This window comes from Aulonocara sp. 'chitande type north' Nkhata Bay, linkage group LG20, assembly GCF_057382095.1.
Source record: "Aulonocara sp. 'chitande type north' Nkhata Bay isolate Kocher_YH1m ecotype deep benthic linkage group LG20, A_spYH_male_GT1.1, whole genome shotgun sequence".
NCBI lineage: Eukaryota > Metazoa > Chordata > Actinopteri > Cichliformes > Cichlidae > Aulonocara > Aulonocara sp. 'chitande type north' Nkhata Bay.
The window spans coordinates 12,224,692-12,245,777 of NC_141363.1; the positions used below are offsets into that span (position 1 = coordinate 12,224,692).

At 42.4% G+C, this 21,086-nt stretch overlaps 1 protein-coding gene across 2 annotated transcripts; it reads left to right on the forward strand.

Moving 5' to 3' along the window:
• The first annotated feature begins 3,291 nt into the window (after positions 1 to 3,291).
• tmem240a (transmembrane protein 240a) lies at positions 3,292 to 19,040 on the forward strand. Of its 2 annotated transcripts, XM_086278036.1 has the most exons (4): positions 3,292 to 4,225; positions 4,613 to 4,719; positions 8,257 to 8,465; positions 18,376 to 19,040. In XM_086278036.1, exons 1-4 carry the CDS (start codon positions 4,169 to 4,171, stop codon positions 18,528 to 18,530), a joined length of 528 nt encoding a protein of 175 aa, XP_086134162.1. In that variant the 5' UTR covers positions 3,292 to 4,168; the 3' UTR covers positions 18,531 to 19,040. The 2 variants fall into 2 exon arrangements, with proteins under 2 accessions (XP_086134162.1, XP_086134163.1); XM_086278037.1 differs by lacking the exons at positions 3,292 to 4,225; positions 4,613 to 4,719 and adding an exon at positions 4,767 to 6,728.
• Positions 19,041 to 21,086: the final 2,046 nt, after the last annotated feature.

Consider the following 21,086-nt stretch of genomic DNA (forward strand, 5'->3'; position numbering starts at 1 on the left):
GAAAAACACCTCAGCACATAGGACATGAATCAGCATATCTCACAACATAGAAGACATAAGCATCGAAGGCGTTTGGAGGGGGTGGGGGGTGAGTGTAGGTCTGTGTCAGTGTACATGCGTATGTGTGCGTGTGTGTGTTCCGTGTTCAACCGAGAGAAAGTGTCCCTTCACCCAGTTAAGCAAAAGTCAACAGTCTTCGGTCGACGCGGGTGGCCTTGAATGAGGAGGGAGAGAGTCACAACACAGTCTTGTTAGCTAAGGGAGAATTTGTTATTCCCGTCAGCTTTTGCCTTGAGCATCCAGCTGGCGCCAGGGGGGCCGCATGAGATGAAGATGGTAGCTGTTTTGGATGGTGCGAACAAACTGAATCCAATTTTACAGTTGGTCTAATGTCCATCACTGGTCACCAGGTCTCTCAATTCCCGTTGTTCTTCAAGATCTTATCCATATAGCAGAGCCATGAGCTTCTCCAAGATCTTGTCCATATTGCGTTCAAAAACACAGTCTGAGTACTCACAGCCCTGCTCATCATCTATCATGTCGGCCAGACTTGTGGGATTTTGAACAGCTGTAGCCGCTTCTTGTTCTTCGATAAGCCATCATCATCATCATCGTTTATTTATATAGCACTTTAAAAACACACAAGGCTGACTAAAGTGCTGACCAACAGAAACATAATAGATACCATAAGAATAATAAATACGATAAAATAATAAACATAGCGAAAACAATAAAATACAAGTCAGTCAACCACTGAATCAAAAGCCAGTGAATAAAAATGCGTTTTCAATCCGGATTTAAAAACCATCACTGATGTCGATTGCCTAATGTGAAGAGGAAGATTATTCCAAAGCTTAGGAGCCATGATAGAGAACGCTCGGTCTCCTCTCAGTTTCAACCGTGATTTGGTGACTGAGAGCAACAGCTGCTCAGCTGACCGGAGCGAACGAGTGGGGACATAGGGCTTCAGCAAATCAGACAGATACGCAGGTGCCAGACCATTTAAAGATTTAAAAACCAATAAAAGAACTTTAAAATGAATCCTAAATTCAATTGGGCGCCAGTGCAGGGAGGCCAGAACCGGAGTAATGTGCTCAAATTTCCTTTTACCAGATAAAAAGCCAGGTCCGAGCCAGATAAAAAGCCAGGTCCGAGCCAGCTCCAATCAGCCAGAACTCTGTTATTGTGGTTCCGAATTGGTAGATGTCGTTCAATCTCCATCGTTGTATTAACAGACCTCTCTGCATTGAATCATATCTGTTATTAACCTCTGTCTCTCTTCCACAGCATGTCTTTTATCCTGTCTTCCTTCTCTCACCCCAACCGGTCGCAGCAGATGGCCGCCCCTCCCTGAGCCTGGTTCTGCCGGAGGTTTCTTCCTGTTAAAAGGGAGTTTTTCCTTCCCACTGTCGCCAAAGTGCTTGCTCATAGGGGGTCATATGATTGTTGGGTTTTTCTCTGTACCTATGAAGCGCCTTGAGGCGACTTTTGTTGTGATTTGGCGCTATATAAATAAAATTGAATTGAATTGAATTGAATCATCGAGAGTGTTGCCAGACACACGACGCAACCGAAAATCGAGTATCCAGCAGCAAACGTCTCCGCAGGACAATCAGGCTCTCCCAAGCCTAGGAGTTGTCGGTTTCGTTAAGGGACCAGTTGATCAAATCCACAATTCTTCTTTAGGTTTTTAGAGAACAAGTCTGGGAGACTCTCTTAGGGTTAGAGAATAAGCAAGACTATACAAAAGACATGAGAAGCCAAGCAGGAAAGATAAGGGAGAGGGAGAAGGAGAAAGTGTGACCGCCTCCACCAGGAGCCAAGAGAAGAAGTCTTTTAGAGAGCATACCATCTCTGTCAGCTTCACTGCCTTGCTCAAAGGCTTTTTTGACATGACATGGTTGTTTGTATAGATAACATCTGCAAACCATGGCTATGACCCACAAGCCACCACTTCTTCGTCTTTGTAGTTTGTTGAATTTAAACTTGATCACCACAGCATCCACTGGTACAAAATCGGGAGCTTTATTATATTATCATTATAGTTGTGTCCTTTTATTTTAATCCAGTTGAAGGTTGATTTACTTGTCTGACAATGGATGGGATGGCCACTTAAATATTTTTCAGTTTTAGTAAATTTGCATTCAGCTTCATGTTTGAAGCTGCACTCATAATCATGACCATTCAGGCTTCAAGTCCTTTTTTTTTTTAAACAGTTAAATGTTTACATTACCCCCATTCTACCCCCTGTAGATTTTAATTAGAGCCTACTACACTGGTGCCCATCTTGGCTGCAGTTTCTTCACGAGGGGCGAGGTTGAAATGAAGTAACACTAGCAGGAGTGTGCCTGTGGGTGACAACAGCAGATGTTTTTAAAATCTGCTCCACCAGAGACAAAGGGTATGAGTACAGTGGTTAGTGATTATTTTCTTACAGTATTTGTATTTTAGATTTTATTTGGGCATGCATAGAAAATTGGAATACTGTACAACAGTTCAGTCTGTTTCACTACTTTATTTGGGATGATTGCTGTCCATGGTGCTGAAACAGCCACCCTTCCCTGGAGTGATTACTTGGTTTTTATGACACATTTTCCTGTCAGTTTGTTGTTTCTCTGGTACCTAGGTTGGCAATACAGACTATACTTGAGGGATACAGGAAATCTGGATATACATATTTGAGCTGCAGGCTGGGATATGACAGTTATATATTTCCTTTGATTTGATGGTTTGCATACTTGCAAGGTCCACCTCTCATTTCTGTATTCTATATAGCAACTTGAAACTTTTACCATGGAGACAATAAGAGCAGATGCTTTCAAATAATACATCAAACAGGATGTTTACTCAGTGAGCTCAATGAGCCATGGTACAGATGTCATGCCACACCAGAACTAGTCTTTGAAACCACTGGCCTTTATTATTTCCACCAGTAGAATATTATCACTATTTTGCAGAAGTTTCGACGTTTTCTGAATTTCCACACTTTCCACTGTAGCCTAAACAAGTAATCCAAATGACACCCCAAAACAAGTTTTAACCTTAGGCTCATTTTGGAAATGTAACAAGCGGCATGTTGTGAGCAGAAATGGTGCAGAGTCAGAAACAGAGGAGCAGCAGTGTCTGGGGGAGAAGTAGAACACAAGGCAGGCGTGTGTGTGTGTGTGTGTGTGTGTGTGTGTGTGTGTGTGTGTGTGTGTGTGTGTTAGGGTTGGGGGGGGGGGGGGGTTACTGTGGGGATAAAGCAGGTTAAATCATGATGACGAGTGCCATCGGTGCCTCTGCCGGTGTCCTGTAAATAACGAGCCTACAGGCCTTTGCCTTAAAGCGGGCTTGCAGTTCTTTCTTCTCACACCGCCCACTATACACAGATTCTCTCGCGCGCATAGAAGCGCGAACGCGAAAGCGTGCGTGCGCGCATGCACTAGAGGTGGGAGTGGATGCTCGTGTAGCTGCTGGAAGCCAGGATGGGATAATCCTGGCTCCGGGCGTTGATGCAGCTGCCGTTGCTGGATACGGAGTGGACTCGGGGCGCAGGGTGGGTCTAGTTCCCGACTGGAGCTGTGTGGACCCCGTGTCGATGTTGTCAAGCGTTCCGAGAAAGACGAGGGCGATGGCCGTGAGAGGAGTTGGTGCAGCTCTTTGAAACGTCCAGGCAAAAGAAATCGACCGTCTTCTCCCATGGAGGACACCGGCATTAATCTGAAGCGCAGAACCGGTGTGGAATAACTTAGGAAAGGAGGGAGAGAGGATACCGGGGCACTCCGTAGAGGATATCAGGGGAATCCTTCATTCATTTTCTTTATGGTTTCTTTAAACTGGGATACAGCTAGAGACGCGAGTGAAGGAACGGATCACTTTTGCCTCGGTGATTAGGAGAAGACTGCCTCCTTGGATCGAGCGGCAGCCGCATCCGACCTACCGTGGGGGGGTGGGGGGAGATCAGGATACTTGGATGGAGAGGGCGCAGTGAAGGCTAGCGGCTTGCCGTGTGTAGGAGGGGACGGAGGGAGACCGGGCAGTTTGAAGGGACGGGGAGCCAGGAGCGGCGGCGGCGGCTCCATGAGCTGCTCCTGCCGGGACAGAGCGCCCAGAGCCCAGCCGGAGCGTCTCCACCGCCGCGGGTAGAACCCCGGGCAACAGGACGGCGGCCAGTTTGGAAGTTTTGATGCATATGATCACAACCACCATGATTTTTATGATTCTTGGTGCTTCAGTTGTAATGGTAAGACACCTTCACCTCCCTCGGCCACGATCTTATTTCCTCACTGGGCTGAGAGCCTCCCGATTTGACAGAAATGCCTCAAAAATGTAGGCCTATCACATTTTCAAGAAACTACAGCAGGCCTATCACTGACACGAGGAAGTAGGTTAGCCTACCTATAATTACCTGCCGTCATAAATAAATAATCTAAGTCCGTTTGAGGCAAGAGTCCCCCCTCTTAGAATCGGGAGGATCTGCCAAGACTATTTTCACTCATGTCTCTGTGGTCTTTATAGCCTGCTGTTATTTATCCTAATAGCACCTAATGAAAAGAATTATTCGCTGTCTGTGGTAATAGCCTAGCCTATTGCTTGACATGTCCCAGCTGACTGGAATGGTTCTTTGCAGGCGATAGCCTGTTTAATGGACATGAACGCACTACTGGATCGCTTTCACAACTACATCTTACCGCATCTACGAGGGGAGGACCGCGTCTGTCATTGCAACTGTGGAAGGTAAATGCCATCATCCAGCACGATATTCGGGTTAAACATGGTGTGCTTCATGGTGTGTGTGCACGCGTGTGTGTTCTCTTCTTTAGTCGTCCATTCTTAATTGCTGAAGAGGCCTCGAAGATTTCCGGCGGTGAAGCCAAACCTGTCGGCGCTCTCACAGGCTACACGACTGTCAGACCCGTTATTATTCGCTCGATCTCACGTTTGATCGCCGTGTGCTGCTTTTTTCTTTTTCTTTTTTTTATACCACCGGTGGCGGTGAGGATTTCTGATTTTGCTCCATACACGAAGGTGTATGTCGGAGCCATAAATAGGTAATGAACTACGAGCGATGTGAGGCCGTTTCAAAAACAATCTGAGCATCAAGTGCGCCGTGCTATTCACACGCAGGCCTACACGGCAAGAATATAACCTGCTGGGGCCAATTATGATCCTAAGTGCCGAAGTGAGGTGGTTATGGCTTAGGAAGTGCTACAGGGCTGAGGGAGCTGGCTGCTCACCAGCCTACCTGTTTGCTGTCACGGTGAGAGCGGGGATTGAAGTGTGGAAAAACAACAGCATGACACTCATTAATGTATTAATTTGGATTTAATGAGCATTATTACGTGTTTTCCATCATCATTAAGCACTTAATATGACACAGGCTAGATATATGGGTGAGCCATGGCACAAGTGGGCCTCTGTGTTGTGTTTTTTTCTTCTTCTTCCTAACTCTCCTCAGTGCCTGAGGGTATGGCAACAATATTAGAGCAGGATTTAAAGTAAGACTCCTATTTTACAAACGGGTGCACACCTATAGTGTCCTCATGTTGGATCCTGATTGGTCTGTGCTCTGCAGACAAGCAGCTAGAAGAACACACAGAGGCTTTAGAGGGAAGAATTTTCACTATTCATATTGGTGCAAGCTGAACAGATGCACACTCAAAGAAAACAGCAGCCCATAGTGTTCATGCTGCAGTGAGGGGGCTGATGTGTTAGCAGTTCATTAGCAGCATTAAGAGGGCAGTTCCACAGTGTGTGTGTGTGTGTGTGTTTTCTTAGCCTCTAAATCCAGAAATGGGTCACCATCAATCATAGGCAATTATATTATGCTTGTCCAAGTCAAAGTTTTGAAAGGCGTCTAATACATGTGATGTGATATAGTTTACTCAAGGCCAAAAAATAAATAAAATAAATTGCATGTTTGGGTACAGCTCTGAGATGAGATGATGCATCACTGATGGGCTTTTTTTCCTGGAATATTTAGACAGGCATGTCATGTTTGCTACTGCTGAGAGGCCAAAGGGATTTCTTTCAGTAAGTAATGCAAAAAGACTAATGATTAAAAAAACCCTTCTCATATAAGTGATCAAATAAACCTCCATGCTAATGAACAGTATGCACAGTAAAACCTCTGCTCCTCCTGCTAGTGCTCAGGTAACCACAGTGTCTTTCACTGACCTGGAAATACTCCTGAATGAGAGCCAGTCATCTGTTTTCACACAAACAGCAGAAACGTGGGATACGTGGATGAATAGAGCAGAGCGTTGACTTCGCCTGCCTGCCCTTCCATCCATGAGGCGTGGAGGTGTCGGGACGCCCACAGTGCTCACCTTATCAGGCTTGAGGACACAGCCAGTGTCATTTTATTTGGCAGTGCTCATGCTCTGTTTTGGATGTGGTTGTAGGATCTATGATGGGCTCAAGCCTGGCCTTAGAACAGCTGTATCCGTGATGGGGAAGATACAGGAGTGGACTGCGTGTGTTACACAAAATTCTTGACCTGATTTTTTTTATATTGGGGAGGGAAAAAAGGTGCACAAGAAAACTTATGTGCTACAAGAAACTTATAAGTATTTCAGCAAGGTCCTTCTTCAGGGGAAATAAATGAATCTGGATAGACATTTTGGGTTATCATTACACATTGCTTAGGTTTTTTTTTTTTTTTTTTTAGATGTTTCCCTGTTAATGGACTTCAGAGGCTGCTTTGATCCCCCATGTGGTCATACTTCTTTAGCAAGATGCTTCAGGTGCTCATCTGCAAGATCTATTTGTGTTTTAAAGTGCTGTAGAGTTCCTGCAGCGCAGTGTCCAGAGATTATCTGTCAGTCACGCAGCGTGGGTGGAATTTACATTAATGAAGTTCAAATTTGTGCTTGTCTGTAGCTGCTCATGATACAGAGAACAGAGTCATACCTTAACTTTTAATGCACTTTTAACAGTCTTAACTATAGTAATGTCAGAGACAGAGAAATCTAATCAAACAGTTGCAAGCCATTCAGATTTACAGAAGTTAGAAGCTATTTTAAATTGCTGCAGCATGTCTTTAGTCTAGCAGGTCTTCACAAACCTCCTTCGGTCCAATCCTGCTATCAAAGTAATGTCCCAAAGAGCGTGAGTGCATCTGGACTCACTTCCAACAGGTAAATCTCTCAGCTCCCACTGCGTTCCCTCACCGTGTTTGTCAGACAGCTGCCTGTGTTGTTATATTGAAAACGCCTTCATCCCCTCCCAGGAGGCCAGGCAATACCTGTATAGTGAGGCTTTCACATCAAGTGAATCTATTTTACAGTAGCGGGGAGGGCAGTTCTGGACAATGAGGCAATGTGATAGCCATAGCTAGTTACTTGCTACAGTAGTGGATGTACAGAGCTTTATGGATGTTCTTTTATTCTTTATTCAGATCCTACTGTGTGTATCTGTATATATATATATATATATATATATATATATATATATATATATATATATATATATATATATATATATGTGTACACTCTCTCTCTGTCTCTCTCTATACACATGTATATATACACATATGCACTGGTATCTGTCTATGTATCTCTCTCTCTATTTCTCCATCTACCTCTCTCTATATATATATTTACTTGTAATGCAGCATAAGCTGTCCTCTTCCTCTCTGTGCATTATGGGTGGAACATTTCCATGCGTTCCCCTGTGAGATGTGAACACCTGTTTAGTAGCAATCAGGCACCCTGTGAATTTGTGGTAAAGGTATAAAATTGCCTTCTTTCTTGCTTCTCTTATTTGGAGCAAATTAAAGAGACTTTCTAACAGGAGCTGGTTTGGCTTTAAATTACACTTTTAATTCTAAAGTAAAGTGAAAAAACAAACAAACTGATGTTTACAAGATCACACCAGAGCACCCAGTACAGTTTGCATTATATACATGTCCTATTTGCTCAGGAAGGCATTTATTGAGCTGGTAGAATATGGGAGTAAATGCCTTGCTTAGAGGCACTTCAACTATCGTCACTGAGAGAGGCAGAAACCCTTCTGTGTTCAGTCCTTGAGCTGCTTCTCCAAATTTAAAAATCACAACTCCGCCGTGAATTTTTCTGCCTAAAGTGCAGCCCGGAGATACCCATGGGTTCCCTGAGAAGGCTTCTGGGGTTAACAGCAAAGTGCGGATTTGTGCAATCTTATCATAATTTAGAAATCTCCAGACACCCCCCTAGTTAGAAGGGTTATATAAGATGCAAACATAGAGCATAATTAACTCTTCCATCACTTTGCCCTGTCTGCCCTCGCCCCCAGGCATCATGTCCACTATGTAATCCCATACGATGGGGACCATTCCTTGGTGGACTCTTCAGAGAACTACTTTGTGAGTGACAGTGTGACCAAGCAGGAGATGGACTTAATGCTGGGACTGCTACTGGGCTTCTGCATCAGCTGGTTGCTGCTGTGGTTGGATGGAGTCCTACACTGTGCCGTCAGGGCCTGGAGGGCGAGCCGATACTACGGTAAGATGGACGCTGCCTGCTGTTTATCTGCTGCTTATACGCAAGCTCAGCAATACTTTAACATCATATAAGTTTTTATTCATTTTAGTTGAACATCCTGAGGCACAAATGCTTGAAAGACTGGAAAAAATGTAATATGTAATGAAATAACGTGTATTTTATTGCAGGGTATTAGCAAAAACGCAGAAAGATCTTTTCGTGTAACTCTCCGCAATGTATCTGGATCTCTAAGTGCTTGCCAGGTTAACGCAGCAGTTGGTAGAGCTCTGGAAAATGACCTTACCCCCATTGCTTGGCCCACTTTTGGCTCTTCTTGCTGATTTTTTTCTCAGTTTACTGCGACCTCTTGGAAAAAAAATCACAGCGAAACCTTCCAACTGCGATGATTCAGACGTAGGCACATCAGACAAACCAGCTGAGCTGAAGCTAAATTTAAACGGCTGTCCTCTTTTTCTTCTTTTTTTTGGACAGTCCACATATCTCACACCTTATTTCACTAATAATACTTAATTTGTTTGCAGGAAACAGCAGTCATATGCTCATGTAATGGCACTGTCATTAAGTGTAATTTCTATGCTCGGGATGTATTCAGCTCATTACTTGATAGGACAACATAAAATCACTCTTTAATGTTGTCTTTCCCAAACTGCTGACTCACATTAAACTCCCTGCAGGTATGTCATTTTTAAATACATTAGTGCAATCACTTGTGTCTATTGCTGCACGCTGGTATGTTATTCAGCATCGGCCTCTGAGCCCGAATGTTGTGTTAGCATTAAGCCAAACTGAACAGCTGACATCTTCGCTTGGATTAAAGTTCACATATTTAAGCTCAGTTTACCTGAGAAGAATTAAGCCTAGTTCTAGACTTAAACTTACTTATTTTTGCATTGGAAGATGTGTGTCCTTTTAGCCTAGGGCTAGGTTTACATCAAGTGTTTGGATAAACGGCTCACCCAGAAAAGTTCTGTTTAGGGTCTGTGATAAGTTAGAGCTTTAATGAGCTCATTGGGGATGCTATAAGAGCAAAATAGCAATGCAAGTAAAACAGAATATTAATGGGATTTTAAATATGTAATATAGATGATGCAACCTCCAATTAAAACCTCCATTCGGTTGAACTTAATTGGGACGACTAGACAAAGTGGCTTTGCAGGGTCCGACTTAGCAAATTAACAATTATGATTATGACATTCGTGGCTAGATAACTTCCTTGTTTGAAAGTTCAGCCAAGCATAAGTGTAGACTAATAATAAATAATGAACATGCGTAACACTTTTCCAAAACAAGTAAACAGCGCAAGAGGAAATGAAAAACAAAACTTTGGGGAAAATGTATGGCAGTGCTAAAGATAAAGCTGAGTGTTCAGAGTGGATCTATAGGAAAACCCTAACTTTGCAAGCCTGAGATGCATTGACTTTGTCCTTTAAAAGGTTCCAATCTCAACAGGGATTTTCCAAGCAGCAGTCATGGGGTTAACCAGTCACACCACATCAGTTGTTCAATTTCCAGGTAGGCTCTAAATGGAGATGAGGATTTAGGTAATATGGTAGATTTGATTGATTGGCCTGAGAGCAGTGCTCTGAAACAACTGTAATATGTTGATGTCTCTTCTACAATGACTAGAGCAACGTGACATTTATGGAGGCTCCAAAAGAGAGAAAAAGAAATCTCAGCTTAATAAACCCCTCTTCTTAAATAAAACTTTATTCCTTCAATAAAACATTTAATGACAGGCCTGCATTTTTGGTTGTGTTACATGACATCGTTAATAATGCTATGTGGAGATTTGTGCATTGTGAGAAATTTTTCTGTGCTGACATTTTCACTTTGCTTTACAGTTTGGTTGAGTTACATAAAAATGGAATCTCACAGTCATACATCCCAAGTCTAGCTTCTTATTACAGAACAATCAGGGACCGAGGATAGACACGTGAGGAACTCCAGAAAAAGTAAAGACCGTTTTATCTTTTTGTGCATTTTGCACCACATCTATGGTGCTAAAAATATTCAGATAACTGGTTTAAATACTTACAAAGGTGTAAAAGGCAAAGGTGTACTAAAATAACTTTAGTTGTACTGACTTTCCAGAGTTTCTGGTAGTGGAGTAGTATCCACTGACAGCTTTAAAGCGGCTCCAGCATTTAACTCGTTAAAGAATGACAATTAGACACTAAAATTCAAAAGATTTTGATGACAGCTCCATAGCAAATCTGTAAAGGTGCATGATGCATCAACACTTCTTGTTTATGTCCAAAAGTGAAGCCAACTTATCTCAGAAATAAGAGCTGCCATCTTGCACTTGTGAGTGTCTGCGCTGTAGTAACTGGGGACATTGTGCCGATGCCCCACTTAACACAGGATTTAATGGAAGTTGATGTCAGCAGCACAGAAATATTTTGGCTTCACTTTTGGGAAGCTGTTGTGACCTCCATAGTGGTATTTATTTTCTCATATAACTTTCATTTATTCCAACATGTATTATGTTTACCAATAACAATGAAAAACAGTTCATAAAATCTACATCTGCTATTGGAACATCTTTGTGATCAAGTAGTTGTGTTTTCCCAGCTACACTGACAGAAAACATGAATCTGGGCTCTTAATTATGAGTCTTTCATAGTAGACATATCAGCCAACGCCATCAACAGATCCTCTGTTCTGTTCATCTCTCCCACTTAGCCATGTGAGTGTGATATTAAACCAGCACGTTCAAGATCAGAGCCCAGAAACCAAAGCAGCTGAAGCAAATTCAGCCATCATTATACTTCCATGTTAATTTGGTTGTGACATATTAAAAAATGTCAAAAAAAAAAACAACCTCCACTGAAGGTATTTCCAGTAATATGCTGATTGGACCTCCTCTTCAGCTGAAGGTGGGTGGAGCTGTCCTAGGATTTACGTGAGGTCACCAGACTAAATGAACTACAAAGAATGGCTGCGCTCCATTTGGCTGTGACGCTTATTAAGCAGTTGCAAGGTTGGAAAACCTTTTTAAATGGAGTCCAGGCGTGATATGAGGTGGCCAGTTCAATTTAAATCAATATCAGTCAGTTAAAGCAATCTTTTCAGAGGCAGTACCTTTTTCCACATGAATTCAGACATTCACTCACACACACACACATAGCAACATGAAATATGTGTTTACTGAGATGCTTTTAACACGGACACACAGACTAATCAGTTCACGTTAGCGTGTGTCATTCTGTATCTGTAATAGAGCTGCCGTGTACACCACACACTATACAACACCGTGCACTTGAGAAAGCTAACAAGAGAGGCATTTCAGTGGAAGGTGTAACTGGAGGTTGTAACTTTGTGAGTTGGATTACATGGATACTCTAATAGTCTTTCTAGCAGCAAGTTTTGCCACTTGGAAGCAACATTGAAATGGGCTGTTATTTGGAAAGTTACTTTGAAGCATTGCCTAAATAAGCTTTAATCACAGTGGTCACTAAGACATAAAAACTGCATGTATAGAGTCACTAATCCAATCTGATAAAAATGCTTATAAAGTTTCTGACTTTGCTCCAAATGATGGTTTTAAAGAGCTCTTTCCCCTTTGGAAATGATACTTCTACTACCATCTTTGCTCATCAAGTGCCATATCTCCGGCTCTCCAAGATCTTTGCTTAAAAGTATAATAATGAAGCGCGTGGGAGCATCAGCGCAGTGGATGACAAAAAGGAAAACTGTCACCGCTGATATTACACTGAATGAATGCGGTGGAAGTCCTGGAAGTTAACTGATTAATGAGGGAAATCTGACCAAACCATTTTTTATTTTAAAGCAAACACTGCTGTGGTGTGATCATCAGTGTGATACACAGTGATGAGTGACAAATCAAAGAAAAAGCCTGAATCTGTGAGCCCTACAATGAAGGGATCCAGTGCCTCTGTGATGCTCCGTTGTATCCACTTAGCACGACGGGTCACTGCAAATCAATTCAGAGATATCCCAGATTTTCAACCTTCAAGAAAGCAATCCACAGGGCAGGAGATGTTGCTAAAGGGATTCACAGGTATTAAAGCGAGTCTTTATTGTCGGTTATTCTTTTAATTTGTCACCCATATGTGTAAGAATACACACACAGCAATCACCAAGACTGGTTTAAACCAGGCTTGAAAAACAGAGAGTGAGATGACTTCACTCCCACCATCTGCTGCGCTGTAGAGAATGCTACATTCCCACATACCGTGTGTTTAAATCCAACTGAGTGTGATAGTTGCCTCTTTATTTCCCTCTGTCGGCACGCTCCCTCCCTGAAATATCCGTCTCATTTCTCTCCCCATCTCCTCGTGACAGATGAAGGATGCATGTTACTTTTGCAAAAGAAAGCAAACGCGGCAGATTTAATGAGACAGAGCATGTGCTGTACAGCTCGCCGGCACCGTTAGGCCTATGCGCCTGTGCGGGCTCGAGCAAAGAAATGAAAAAGCTTTCAGTGGTGCCAAAGTTAAACAGCCACTAGACGCACGTGTGAAATCATGACATGACAGCATGAAGTCCCTCACAGCTCACGATCATGGTGGGTTCTCAGCCTTTTCCCACCCCGCCAGGATTGAAGTCATGTTTGGAAACGCTCATGAACATTTAGCAATTCTTTTGCTGCAATTCAGCCGAGTTTGGAGGCACCGAATGTTGAAACATGGAGAAAACTGCACTATCCTGTTGTCTCTATGCTGTAGCGGGTACAGAGAGTTTGGGGCAGGCCCCACGATGAGGAGGTGGCCTGGATCTTCAGTTTTCAGGATAAAGTAGATGATATGTGACCTGGATACTGGGACCGCCATGGAAAAGCTCCCCAGGCGGGATGGGAATCTGTCAAGAGCTGATCAAAGAGTGACAGTGATTTTAAAATGCACTAATATGGGGCTTTAGGATGGAGGTTTTACCATTCGTTTGCAGCTATAATGAACAACGTGCTCGAATAGTAAAACCTTTGATGTTTGCTGGCTGCTGCTGCTTTGCACAGTCATGGAATTGAGAACAATGCTGGTTTTCTGCAGTGCATTAGTACAACAGTGCAAAAATCATCATAAAAAACACCCAGGGAAAGAAGAACATCCATATTCATTAGCAGCACTTATAGAATGGGGAGAATAGTTGGGGCTTTTTTGGCACTTGGAGGGAATACCCCTCATTTCTCTGTATGTGCCGGTGCTAGGTCACACTCGTTTAGCCTCCCCGAGATGAGGAGCGAAGGTGAGGCTGACAGAGCGGGGAGGAGAGTGTGTGTGATGGTGGGGAGCAGGATGGAGATGCTGTCACATCCCCACCCCCACTTCACACACACACACACACACACACACACACACACACACACACACACACAAACTCCCCTCCAAAGCTAAAAATAGAACGAGGGGAAGAGCAGCTGGAATAGCAAGTGAGAAACGCGCACACACACATGCGCACACACACGTGCGCACAAACACATGCGCGCACACGCACTCACGCATACACAGCGCACTCAGATGCACACTGTTCCCTTTTTTCCTCCTCCTAATTCCTCGTCTAGCTCCTCCCTCTCTCCCCCTCTTCTTCACTTATTGAATCTACTCCTGTCTGTTTCCTTTACAGTGCTTCCTGCTGCAAATACATTTTCCTGTTATTGCTGCCTTGCCGTGAACGCCTAACTCGAAAGGCCAAACGGAAAAAACGCAACAACGATCACACAAATTGAGAAAACGATGACTTAGCACCCCCCCCGCTCTAAATTTAAAGCATAACAATTGTATCTCTGCCTCCCTCTTCTCCTGCCATGCCATTATCATTCCTCCGGACTCAATCTCCACCTCCATCCTTTTATTCAAATGAGAGAAACCTGTCTTGGTTGCCCCTTTTCCTTTGGATACCCTTCAGAGCAGTCCTTGTGGACAGCATACCCATTCACAGCTATAAATAACTCTCCCTTTCTCTCCCTCTCCTCCTCACCTCCTCTCATCCACAGAACACTTCCCCCCCCCCACCAGCTCTTGCCTAACTTCACCACCACCCCCTCTTTTCTTGCTCATCCTCTAGCAGGGCCATTTGCTATACTGGGTTTGCTGTCTGGGGCTCTCCCCTCCTTCTCTCTCTCTGCTGTCTCTGTGGACCTCGCGCCGCCTCGCCGGCTCCAGTTTATAACCTGACAAGCACAAACGTCTGCCCCGCCACTCCCCTCCTCACATTATGCACCTCGCATTTGCAAAAAAAAATAAAAATGAAAAAAATAAATTCTACTTTGTTTCCAGGCACAGACACAAATTTCACGCCAGATCGGCCTTTGAGACGCGTATTCTGTACGTGTGATGTGATGGCTGCTAATTGGGTGGAGTCCGATGGATCCGTTGTGTCTTAAATATGTATAATGTCATATGTGAAATCCATTTTGGTGTATGGCAGCGATGCCAGGACACAGTCACCGATGCAACAGTCGAAGCACAAATGTGAACGCTCAAGGGCAATGCCGCGGCGCGCGTGAAGAGTGACGCCATTTACAGTTCACATGCAATATTTCAAACTTTCTTCTTCTTCTTCTTTTTTTAATTCTCGTCTCGGTTTCTCCGTCGTAAACAGCTCGCTTCTGCTCCACAGAATAAAAAGCTACGTTTGTTGTGAAGACAAAATAAAAATGTAACATCGTTGTGCAAAATTCACAGACATAAACTGACTTTTATTTTATTTTATGTGTAATGAAATGTGATATATATAAATTTCCTTTCTTTTCATTACGCTTATACCAGGCAAAAGAGGAACATTACTCGTCTGATTCTCTTTTTGTTTGTTTGTTTGTTACATTCAGCTCGTCCATCTTTGAGACTGTTACACACAGTAAGTTTACCCGTTTGGCCATCGAAACATTTAGCCCAGAAATTTGTTCATTTCAGAGCAGAAAAGTGACGCGTGAGCCATCACGGTTCTCGTCATCTTATCTCCAAGGATGAAAAATAGAAACTATTAAAGGACAAATCGACGCGCAAACCTTTGCTTTTAAAGCCAGTGTGAGTCAGGCCAAAATGTATTTATATTTTCAGTCAGTTTCCAACTGCACAGTTTGCTCATTTCAAGTCCCCCCCCCCCCCCCCCCCCCACACACACAAATATCTTTACTGAATTAATGCAATTAATGCACAGATGTCTATAAAGAGAACAAACAAGCAAACAAAAAGTCGACTGAGGATCATCTTGATAAATGATTCTCCATTGCAACATGTTTATCGTGCACAACTGCTTTAGAACACGTCTGGAAATCACAAAAATGTACTAACAGATAGATCATCAGATATCACTGACACTGACGTCACATCAATTTTAGCAGCTGGATTGTAGATAATTCAGGAAGAGCCCCAAATACATTGGAAGAGTGAATGTTTCCTCCTGATAAGTAGCCTATTTGTCTTATTTAATTCTTCTAATAAGGAGGGTATTTGTCGGCAGATATTACAGTGCAAACAACACCTCGTGGAGGAGGTTGACTCACACTCATGTAAATATCCTAATAAACAGACACACCAAAGCGTCATCATGCAGGTTGTATTGGCAAATTTCACCAGTATAAACTAATGGCATTTACCACAAAGGGTTTTTTAATTTTTTTTTAATTTCAGTTGGTTTTGTAAATACAGATTCTTGATTTTTTTTCTTCTTTCTAGTTCATAAAAGTTTAAGAAAGAAAGATCATGACATTAAGGTCAAATAAAAGGAGGTTCATGGGTCTGAGATCAGTCCAGCTTGTGTGTCTGGTTGCTGATATGCCTTGTATACTCTAACTGGATTTAGAACCAGAAAACCAGGCTAAGAAGGATTTTAGGATTTTACACTATTGTGTGTGTTGAGCTCATGAGTGTGTCGTCTAGCTGCTCGGCTTTGGTGTCTTTAAACGCTTGCATTCAGCTTCTTACATCGACACAACTGCATGTGCGAATGACAGTGCAGCTTAATAAACCACATACTCACGTCCCCATACTTTGTGTTAACATCATCGCTGAGGCATTTTCTTTAGTTCCACTGTCTAGCAGCTCAGTCTTTTGGCTATTTTTATATGAAATATTGACATTTTCATGTTTTTGGGTCTTTTAAAAGGCTCAAACTCTGAGTTCCTCCATTACATATAGAAACGACACAGAAAAAAATGTTTTCACATTTAATTTCTCATTCCCATTGAACATTTCCTATTTATGTTTCATATAAGACTTGAATACTCCCCCTCCTCCCCCTCCTCCTCCTCCTCCTACTACTACTACTACTAATAAAAATATTTGTCTTGAAACACTTAAGTGTACAACCTGAAAGTTGAAGAAAGAGGGTTAAATGATTTTTTAAACTGAATCTAGGGCAAAATTCATACAATACTACTACCACTACTACTACTACTACTACTACTAATAATAATACTAATAATAATAATTATTATTATTTTATTTATAGGCGCCTTTAAGACCCTCAAGGTCACCTTACAATAGCACAGAACAGTAGCAACAATACAATATAATAAAACATGGAAAAATACAATTTAAACATAAGGTAAACAAGAAAGAGAGGGGGAAAAACAAGCATGAAAGTATAAAAGCTGAGCAGGGTAAAAATGGACTAAGATGTATAATGACGTGTATGCAGTTCTGAATAGATGGATTTTGAAACGTGATTTAAAAGTAGAGAGAGAGAGTTTGTAGTCCGGAGATCTGGTGGAATACTAACATGTTACATATAGGAATTCGGGGATCTATGTGTTGCTATAGTTTTATCTTGATTAGTGGTTCAGCTAAAAGTACTTTGAATGAACTTTGTTAGTATCCTACTGTACTATAATCAATGACTGGCAACTGATGCAGAACCTCGGTGTAATTTCATTAAAAGTACTGCCCTAATTCTGACTTGAAAGCGTCACACAGTTGGTGCACATTTGTTGCCTGTACTTCCATGATGTGACTCTCCCGTTTTACCGCATCCCAGGTGCTTCATTGGATTAAGATGTGGAGGCTGTTTGAGTGCAGTGACCTCATTGTCGTGTTTAAGAAACCAGTTTGCAATGATTCGAGCTTCATGAAATGGCATTATTTGTGACATGGCATTATTTTGGTGGAAAGCAGCCATCAGAAGATGGGTACACTGTTCAAAAAGGGAGAAACTTTGTCATTACACCACCAGCAGTGTCAAGGCAGGATGGATCCATGCTTTGATTTTGTTCACACCAAATTGTGACCCTACCATTAAATTTGTCACAACAGACATCAAGACTCATCTAACCAGACGACGTTTGGTGAGGCTATGGTAATTGTAGCTGACAGGTGTGGTCTTCTGCTGTTGCAGCTGGTTTGCTTCAAAATTTTATATATGTTGTGCATTCAGGGTGCATGCATGGCTACACGTGGTTATTTGAGCTACTTAAGTTTTGCTACCAGTTCAGAGTAGTCTGCCTATTCTCCTCTAACACCAAGACATTTTTGAGAGCTACTCACTGGATATTTTCCCCTTTTCAGACCATTATCTGTAAACCTTAGAGATGGTTGTGCAGGAAAGTCTCAATAGATCAGCAGTTTGTGAAATACTCAGACCAGTCTGTCGGGTACCAACCACCGTACCCTGTTCAGAATGACTTAAATCACCTTTCTTCCCCATTCTGATGCTCAGTTTGAACTTCAGCAAGGTGTCTTGACCGTGGCTAAATGCATTGACTAGCTGCCATGTGATTGGCTGATTAGATATTAACAATTCTCAACAATCAGATGAAGAAAGGGATAAGGTTATTAACGACCCACAACATTTTTGCTTTTTTTGTATTTTCAGCTTGATGTATGAGCAGGTAAATCGGCCCGTGTGATTCCATATCCTCTGCACTTTTGCAAACAAATTAAATTATGACTTCCAATAAAAAATAAATGACTTACTCAGTCACACGTAACTTCTTTTCATCTTTCTTCTTCAGATACTCCATCCTGGTCATGGCTGCCCCAGTTCTGCAACCTTCGAGACCTCCGTCGCCGAGCCCAGCTCAGACAGCTGGAAGACTCCAGTGGCAACATGGTCCACATCAAGCAGAAGCTCTACCACAACGGCCACCCAAGTCCCCGCCACCTCTGACTTTAAAACAAAACAAAAAAAAGAATAAACTAAACAAAAATAATATAGACGACCCCTGCCCCTCCCCTTGTACCCCTCTTCTCCTCCCTTCTAAAACACCTGTGACCCTTCCCAGCTGCCCCAAGGCCAACTGTTGCCTAAGAGACCCTGAAAACTACCCTCCCACTATTCATAACATGGCCCCCCAAAACCCCAATGACAGGACTTTCTTTTGACTAAAACCAGTCCCTGTCAGCACCTAAAAAAATTAATTTATCAATTAATTAATTACAAAAAAAATCCCAAAATGGAGCAAGATGACGATTATTTGTTGCCACTAAAATCTTGTCTTACGTCCATGTCCACCATTGTGGGAGGAAGAAGAAAAAAAAACATTTTTAAGGGTGTTTTTTTCTGTATAGAGACATTTTCTGTGTTCATTGTTAAACTTGGCATGCTCTTTTAGAACAGGGTAAGATGTGGGTAGTGTATGGAACGGGGCGGCAAGACAGGTGTCATTATATATACATATACACATATATATATATATATATATATATATATATATATATATATATATATATATATATATATATATATATATATATATATAATTTTTTTTTTCTCTATTGGGTGGGACCAGGATTTTGTTGGCACAGGGTAGGGTGAGTGAGGCTGGCGGGTGGGTGGGTTTTTGTGACGGTTAGAATGCTGCTTCTGTAAATAGTTATAAAAACAGGCAAGTGGGATCTGACAGTGTTTAAAAAGGGGGGTGGGAGGTGGGAGAGGGGTGTTGGGGGGTTCTGTGTGAGTCTTTCATCAGTAGAAAAATTAATGATGGGACTGTGGGTAAAGTTTGTAGGAATGGGAAAAGCAACACGAGTCTGTTTGGAAAACTGGATGTGAAACCATGTGATTTCTGCTAAAAACACACACACACACACACACACACACACACACACACACACACACACACACACACACACACATTAATTAGCTTTGTTACTTAGTGAATTAACTGAATGTATTAATTTTTCCTGTAAATATGTGAGGGAGAGGGGAGCGAGCATGGTTGTGATCCGGGTTCTCTTTGCTACATTATTGTTGTTTAGTAGACACTGGAGGAGAAATAAATGCCAGCCAAGATGAGTCAGTTCAACACATTTACGCACACACACACACACACACACACACAGACACACACACACACACACACACACACACACATGCACACACGCCTGCTCATGTTCCGCTCACTGTGGGGAGCACAGTTCAATTTTCTTTATCCAATTCCCTCTCACTTATCAGGAGCAACCAGCCTATCAGCAGAGGGAACCCTCACCCAGCCCCCCCTCCCCTCACCCTCTCTGTCCAGACATTGCTGTTGTGAGGATGAAATGTCTGTTTTATTAAAAGTGCCATTGAAGCACAACAGTGACCTCTGATGTTTGATTGTGTCATTCCAATCATATGAGCGCAGATGAGGATGCGTTCTCATAGCGAGGGGTGATTTCAGAGCACCACCAACAGACTGATTATACAGAGAGGTCCTGCTGACAACTTCAGTTTGGTTTAATATTATTCAAATAGAAATTTCTAAAGCACTGACTAACATCACTTCTGCTGTGACTAACAATGCCAGTGACACCTGGATGCAACTGAGAAAAGCCCTCCATCATTATCCAGTGGAGCATAATGACAGCTTGTGGAGGCAGCGAGGACATTTAGAAGAATACTTTGGCCCTAATGTATATGCTACCAGATACATGTCCTTCGGTCGTCATCGACAGATGCTGGCTCCACGTGCACTCACAGTGTCTAATTGTGCATAAGTTGACATATTTTAAACGAATGCTTCATTTCAGTCTGGAAGCCAAAAATATGTTTTATGAGAAGACGGAAAATCTCCACTTTTGTGACAAATTATTGATTCATTTTGTTCCAGTTATTATTAGGTTAAACGCTGTTTTAAAGTGTACACACAGTCAGACTTTGGAAACAGCACACGAGTATAAGGAAATACAGGAATAAGGAATGCAAAAGTTGGCCTGTGCCAGTTGTTCGAACATACTATAGCCCAGAATCGAAAGATTATTTTTATCTTGTTGTTTACAGCACATGAAATATACCATGTTGGTAAAAGAATATAGTATCGCTATACTTACAGCATGTGATCAAAGTGGTTATTTTGTTGGCTTTAGCTTATGAACTCTGATGTGCTGAAAGAAACTTCCCATCTTCATTGCTGAGAGTCTGAAGGGCAGACTGACAGACTGTACATAAAAGATGGTTACGCCCCCACCTTGACGTCACCCATTGGTTTAGAAAGTCCAGTATAGCCCTCAGACAAGCGTGTTTTCCAGCTGCTTTTGCTCAAATGGAAGCAAATTGCCAATGCAAGGTAGCCATGTGCTAAAACATTTACAAAATGATAATGTTGTACTGAATAAGACTTGAAACTATCAACTGTATCTGTAAACTGTTTCCTGTAAACTCAACAGGAAATTACTTACAGACATCAAAGAGTGGAGAGCGAGACGAGGGAGTTGGCCGATATCCCCATGCTGGTGTTGTCCA

Coding starts and splice junctions, on each gene's coding strand:
- tmem240a (XM_086278036.1), top strand. CDS start 4,169: ATGCATATGATCACAACCACCATGATTTTTATGATTCTTGGTGCTTCA. Junction 4,226..4,612: donor TTGGTGCTTCAGTTGTAATG/GTAAGACACCTT, acceptor GGTTCTTTGCAG/GCGATAGCCTGTTTAATGGA. Junction 4,720..8,256: donor TGTCATTGCAACTGTGGAAG/GTAAATGCCATC, acceptor CCTCGCCCCCAG/GCATCATGTCCACTATGTAA.